Raw genomic sequence first — 6,258 nt, 5'->3', positions numbered from 1 at the left:
GAGAGAGAGAGAGAGAGAGAGAGAGAGAGAGAGAGAGAGAGAGAGAGAGACGGAGAGAGGGAGAGAGACAGAGAGAGAGGGAGAGAGAGAGACAGAGAGAGAGGGAGAGAGACAGAGAGAGACAGAGAGAGACACACAGAGAGAGACACAGAGAGAGAGAGAGATGCATAAAACAGAGAGCTGCAGAGCAGACAGAGGGGCGCGAGGGTTGTATTGGTAGAGGGCAGAGGACGGGGCCAACAGAAACAGTGCGGATAGAGACGTGTGGACTGGACGGGCCGGGTCGGGCACAGGTGAACGACGCAATTTTGACACCTTTCACTCGCGTAGGATTCTATCACACCCCGGTGGTCAAGCGATCCAGTTTGGGGGCTAGCCAGAGCTGGTGAGCCAGGCAGTTGGCCATGTCCGTGTTCGCGTTGGCGTCTGCTGGTGCTCGAACCTCGGTTCAACTTTCCTTAGGGGGGGGGGTCTTGAGGCCGTGAAGCGCACACGCGGGAAGGGGAGGGGACAACAAGTCCTCCTGCTTTTTTTCGTATTGTTCCATACGATCGCAATCGTGGCCAATCACACGTTTGGGGCCGAAATCATGAGCAACGGTGCTCAGTAGAGACAGGGGTGGACTGGCTATGATGGGACTGTTGGGGATACGTGGCTCAAGAATCGGCTGTCCCTGTTGTATACTGTCGTCCCGCCGTCTGTTGCCGCCTCTCTTCTGTCGGCTGGCTGCCGTCTTGACGACACGTGCATCATAATGACTGCGTTGATAGGGATTTACGTATGTTGTGCCTTTTGATGCATCAGGCCGTTGTCGACTCAGACCGTCTGCACCGTCTCCAGTCGCCTACTACCTTCTCCCCAACGTCTACAAGACGCGCTCTCAGCTGCCCGTCCTCGAAGCCCCGCCGCCGTCGCTGCCCTCTTAGCGATCAATAATCTCTACTTCTGTTTCTGCCTCTCCCATATGCGTTCGCTCTACCGCTTTGTCTCTGATTCTACATGGATAGCTCCTTGTAATATTGTCATCATTTTACTTCTCTCGCTCATCATCTCTGCCCAGGCTTCTGCTTCCATCTCTACCTGTTTTGTGTGCTGTGTGTGTACTGTGTGCTGTGTGGTCTCTCTTTCTCTGTCTGTCTGTCTGTCTGTCTCTGTCTCTGTGTCTCCGTCTCTGTCTCTGTCTCTGTCTCTGTCCCTCACTCAGCCAGTCAGTCAGTCAGTCACTCACACACTCACTCACACACTCAGGCCCTCACTCAGGCCCTCACTCAGGCCCTCACTTACACTCCACTTTTCACTTCAGACTGTCAACATCCCCCTTTTTAAACTTTCTTCTTTAAAATAAAACCAACGATTTTATTGATCTGACAATTCATGCGAAACCAGCAGCAAGGGGTGTTGAATGTATAGTCGGGTATGTTTTGACCCCGGATATAACTAGCCGTTATAAGCCCGTTTTTCTTTTTTTCGTATTTTTTGGCGCCGAAATCGCTTGTCGCGGGCTGGCTCGGTCGCTCGGTGGCCAGCGGCTTGTCTCTCCAGCGTTTGCCCTGTTTGCAGCATCTTCTCTCCCAACTCCTTCCCCCTCCCTCTCTCTCTCTCTGTGGTGTGGGATCTGTTTTGCCCACGGGCAACCCATCTCAAGTGCCAGTGTCTATCAGCAAAGGCTGCACGTCGTTGACCTGGCCAGGGTGCTGCGCTCGCCGTCACCTCCTGCCTGCCTGCCTGCCATCATGGCGGCCGGCGCGACGCTCGAGTGGGCCGATGGTCTGTTGCAGCTTTGCTCGGCTTTGGGTCTGCGTGGAATTGATCATGAGGGCGGCGAAGATGATCAGATTTATCGCATCGGCGCCGAATCCCTCGGTATGTCCTCGACCCGGCTCTTTGACCCCTAAACACACCCGCGACACATGTATGTGCCCGGTGCTCAAACCAACATTCGATAGAGGTGCTCAAGGATCTCCTTCGCAACCTGCGAATCGACGTGCGTAATGAAATGCGCCCCGTCCTGCGCCAGCTCGGCCAATTTGAGATCCTGCAAAAGGTATGATCCACCCGGCTCGCCCCTCGTCTGCTCGCCTGCCCTGCCCCGGCTCAGCCTTCCTTGCTTCAATTTTTTTTTTTATTCTAACCCAACAATCACCACTCCGCCGTGCGCCCGCTACTTGCCATACCCTACAGGACCTCGTTCCTATGCTCATTCAATACTGTGATGATCCCAAGCAATCCAAGCTCATCCTCACCCTTCTCAAGTACTGTTTCTGTTCCGGCCTCCCACCCCCTCCCCCGTATCCCCTGGCACCGTTTCCTGCCCAGCCGCCTCGACTGCCACCTCATCTAGACACGGCCTTCATCTCTTGCTCCAGGGTGATGACTGCCATGACGCTGCCTGCCTTTCTCGTATTCCAATATGAAGGCCAAGGCCAAGTGAATGGTGCGCCCACCCACCTGCCTCGCCCTAGCGACATCCCTTGTCCCCCATGCCTCACCCAGCCCGGTCCTCATCACGATCTCAACAGAGAAACTCGAGGCAACCGCCCACTATCGTCAGGTGGAACTCTACCTGACCCGATACAAGGCTGCCTGTATCAGCTACTATCGCGATCACTTCGATCCAGAGGTCACCGAGACCAGCGATCAAGCCATCTCCTTTACCCCACGTTCGTCTCTTTCGAGCATCTTTGCCCGTCTTCATCCAGTCTCACACATCCGCAGACCTCATGAGTCGCGTCTTATGATCGTATTTCATAGGCGCTCTCAAGGCACTCATGACCATCCTCTACGAACCCGTCACGGCCGAGCTGCGCTCCGAGCAGGACGAAAACTTGATCGAGCTCATCCTCACACTCTTGCGCAACATCCTGCACGCGCCCAACCCGCAGGTTGTGTCAAAGCTCGCTCGTCCCCTCCTGCCTGCACGGTTCTTTTGTACACCACTCACGCTCGGCACTTTTGGTAGATGGACAATGTTCATGCCGAGTCCCTGCATGACAAGGCCGTGCGAGCTTTCAACGAGGCCGGCGTTACAGACCTCGTCTTGGGCATGTGCAACAACATGGGCGAGGTATGCCTCTTGCTCAATAACTTGGGATTACTTGTGCCGCCCTGCCTTTTTTTGATGCTTCACTCATAGACCTCACATGTTTCGCCCACAGTTTGAGCCCTTCAAGATGATGCTGCTCGAAATTGTCTCGCTCCTCTTTCGCGAACAGTCGCCACAGGCCCTCTTTGAAGTCATTAAGGAGTCGCGTCACCAAAAAGTTGCATCGCGCCGCGACGACAAAATTCGCAAGCTCCACGAAGAAGAACAGGCCAAACGCCAAGCTACCATCAAGTCTGTCAAGCCTGCTCTTTCTCTCAACCTGGCCCTCTTCTTGCACCAGCTTTTGAGTCGACTGATTTGGTTCTTGGTGTGACTCATCATCCTTCCCGTTAGGCACATTCGCACAGCTCGACACTCGCGCTTTGCTGGACACTATGCCGTGCGCGGCCTTGGGGAGCAGAAGGGGCGCGAGGTCCTCACCAACGTGCTAGCGTTGCAAACCCCCACGAACATCAACAATAGTGGCAAGGCTCAGCGCACCAAGCGGGCCTTGCTGGAGCGCGCCCCCGACGATCGGCGCTCCCCACTCGAAGTCCGCATGATTCTCTACCGACAAGCTTGCGCCTTTATTGTTGATGCCTACAATGTCCTCATGCCCGCGGTTGCCGCCGAGCTTGAGCGTTACGCCGAATCCGTGGGCATGCAAGCCGAGGTCCTTGATTATGACCGATCCAATTATCTCAAACTCATGCAATTCTGCATGCAGCTCCATCGCCTTCAGCTTGAAGAGGATGGTTGCCATGCCGATCTCGCCGAGGTTCGCGTGCTCTATTGCTCTTGTCCTCTCCCAGCTGCAACTCTATGGTGACGTGCGCAATGACCCTCTGATCTTGACTCAAATGTTCGTTGTTTGGCGTTCTCAATCGCGTGTCCACGCCGTCAGACGTCAGATGCTCAAGACCCACCGGGCTACGTGATGGACCCAATTGCGTGAGTGTTGTGGTTCTGTTCATCGCCAAGCCACACGTGCAGGTGAACTCAAGGGCGAACGAGTTATGCCTCACCAAACGATAACTTTTATCTTTTCGCAGCACGACCTTGTCCCTGAACACACTGGACAACGTCCAAAGCTGGCTGCAAGAGTATTTTGACAAGATGCTGGAGCGGGCATTGGATGCCAAGTTGTGGAGCCATCGCTTACACACGGCCATTCGTGCCTTCCACGAACTCATGCAATACGCCTCCCGCTTGGCCTCGAGTCCGGTTGAAGAGCAGCGTGACTACGCCACCAACCTCATTAGTACGTCTTGCACCGGTAGCTCTTGGCCATGATGCACACAGGCATGACATTGCGAATTATTGATGGTCAACTTACGCTGTCTTTCTGTTGCAATTGTATCTGCGCAGGCAATGCATTTTACCGGGAGGAGTTTCTTGACGTGTTTCCCAAGCTGCTCATCCGTTATAATGCACGCAGCGAATCAGATGTCCTGCTGCGAGACATTGTACGCACCGTCCACGTTGTTCTCAAGCTGTTGAACAGCAACACCACCAAACTGTACGTCAAGAAGAAACGCCAAACGCGCCGCAAGAAGAAGACCCAGCCCAAAGCCAAGGGGCAACCGGAAGGTGCTAGCAGCTCAAATGCAGAAGTGGCCAAACCCAAAGCGAGCAAATCTGCAGGCAAGACCAACATGGACGCGGATGATCTCGGCGGTGTGCGCGACACGGCCCTTGATGAGGTATGGCATTTCTCCAGATCCATATGCGCTTTGCAGGCGCGTGGGCACTCACATGGGCACATATGGACCCTGGTGGCAGCTCTTTTCGGACGAGGAAGGAGATGGTGACAAGGGAGCGGACGACACAGCCAATCCTACTGTGACTGGGGAAGGTGGACTCAATGATGAGGAGCTTGAGCACTACCTGCAAAAGCAGGAGGACATTCAGGTGCAAGAGGCAGAGTTTCAGTTTAACAAGTGCGTCTTATGCGCTATACCAGCTCGAATCTTGTTTCCTTTTCTTCTGTCAAGCCGCACCCCACGGTAGCCATGGGTCTTACAACTCTTCTCACGATGCTTTGTCACAGCTATTTGGAGAAATTCAAGGACTTTCGCGTGGTCAAGGCCTATGTCGAGGTGCTGGCTCGCTACCGATACAATGGTCGGGAGATGAATCATTTTGCCGTCAAGATGCTGGACCGGATTGTCAATCCCGAAAAGCTCAACGCCCGCCAGCTCCTGTATCAGGTTTGCCCATGAATGTTTTTCCTCCGCATGTATGTGGTCATTCTACACGAGTCCTGATCCGAAACCCGTGCCATACCTACAGCTCTCCGTTTTGCGCGTTTTCCTCGGCATTCTGGAGGACGATGTCATCCGTAAGCAGCCCGAATTTGCCGAGCTGCGCGGTTTCATCAAATCGGGTGTCATTAAAGGTGAGTTTAGCCGTGTTGGCGTCGTTAGGTATCCATCTGGAATACAGTTCATTTCACGCCTGTCGTTTAGATTTGATCGAGGACTTGGGGAAGAATCCGCTGCTGTTTGTGGAGCTTATGTTTACCAAGACGACAGGCGATTTGGAGGAAATTCAGCACGGTTACGCCGAAGCCCTTCGCCGACGTAACCACAAGGTGGTGAGCTGGTCTCCTGAAGGTATGGCCATTGATTAAATGCCCTCATCGTCGGGGGTGGCCACACGCAAGGTCGACCGTACTGAATCTCTTTTCTCGCCGTTGCACGCAGAGGAAGCCAAGATTCAGCTGTTGTACAAGGAACATCAAGAGAGCGGCTACGCGCTCGATGAGATTTTGGCCGCGTTCCCAGACCGATCGGAGCGCTCGGTCAAGCTCAAAATGAAAAAGATGGGGCTCGTGATCAGCGACAGTCGCGTGTGGACGCCAGAGGTACGCACAAGCTTTCCAGGCTTGCATTGTGGGAACGATTTGATTCAACTGAAATGCGCGTTGGAAGAAAGGCATGTCGCCTCAATTCTCGCTGCCTGATCCGTAGGAGGACGCGATATTAAAGGCTGAGTTTGCCAAGATTGAGGGGGCCTCTGATCCCATTGTGGCACTGCTCGAAAGTGGCCAAATGCCAAGCAACAAGAGCACGCGACGTCAGCTTGGCATGCGTCTGCGTAAACTGGGTCTCTACGAACCTCCGCACTACGAGAAGATTGATGCGTACGCAAAAGCGAACTCCCCCCCCCCCCCC

At 54.2% G+C, this 6,258-nt stretch overlaps 2 protein-coding genes across 2 annotated transcripts in view; one reads left to right on the top strand and one right to left on the bottom strand.

Moving 5' to 3' along the window:
• Window positions 1-169, bottom strand: part of MONBRDRAFT_28545 (uncharacterized protein) — a gene marked incomplete at both ends in the record, with an annotated part of 2,135 nt that extends 1,966 nt beyond the window's left edge. The window contains one exon of the mRNA XM_001748956.1: window positions 52-169. Coding sequence (XP_001749008.1) covers window positions 52-169 — 118 coding nt within the window. The remainder of the gene's footprint in view (window positions 1-51) is intronic.
• A 1,564-nt stretch (window positions 170-1,733) lies between these two features.
• The window catches only part of MONBRDRAFT_28544 (uncharacterized protein), a gene marked incomplete at both ends in the record, with an annotated part of 6,924 nt that continues 2,399 nt past the window's right edge, over window positions 1,734-6,258 (top strand). Inside the window, 17 exons of the mRNA XM_001749018.1 lie at window positions 1,734-1,863; window positions 1,947-2,044; window positions 2,182-2,434; window positions 2,520-2,660; window positions 2,752-2,882; window positions 2,960-3,064; window positions 3,156-3,334; window positions 3,437-3,860; window positions 3,987-4,033; window positions 4,135-4,343; window positions 4,451-4,785; window positions 4,865-5,022; window positions 5,133-5,292; window positions 5,375-5,480; window positions 5,551-5,697; window positions 5,788-5,948; window positions 6,055-6,227. Coding sequence (XP_001749070.1) covers window positions 1,734-1,863; window positions 1,947-2,044; window positions 2,182-2,434; window positions 2,520-2,660; window positions 2,752-2,882; window positions 2,960-3,064; window positions 3,156-3,334; window positions 3,437-3,860; window positions 3,987-4,033; window positions 4,135-4,343; window positions 4,451-4,785; window positions 4,865-5,022; window positions 5,133-5,292; window positions 5,375-5,480; window positions 5,551-5,697; window positions 5,788-5,948; window positions 6,055-6,227 — 2,957 coding nt within the window. The remainder of the gene's footprint in view (window positions 1,864-1,946; window positions 2,045-2,181; window positions 2,435-2,519; window positions 2,661-2,751; window positions 2,883-2,959; window positions 3,065-3,155; window positions 3,335-3,436; window positions 3,861-3,986; window positions 4,034-4,134; window positions 4,344-4,450; window positions 4,786-4,864; window positions 5,023-5,132; window positions 5,293-5,374; window positions 5,481-5,550; window positions 5,698-5,787; window positions 5,949-6,054; window positions 6,228-6,258) is intronic.

The sequence above is a fragment of the Monosiga brevicollis genome, genomic scaffold (genome assembly GCF_000002865.3).
Source record: "Monosiga brevicollis MX1 MONBRscaffold_27 genomic scaffold, whole genome shotgun sequence".
In the NCBI taxonomy this organism is placed as follows: Eukaryota; class Choanoflagellata; order Craspedida; family Salpingoecidae; genus Monosiga; species Monosiga brevicollis.
Note: the sequence above shows the minus strand (reverse complement) of the source record. Positions and strands in the feature narration are given on the sequence as shown.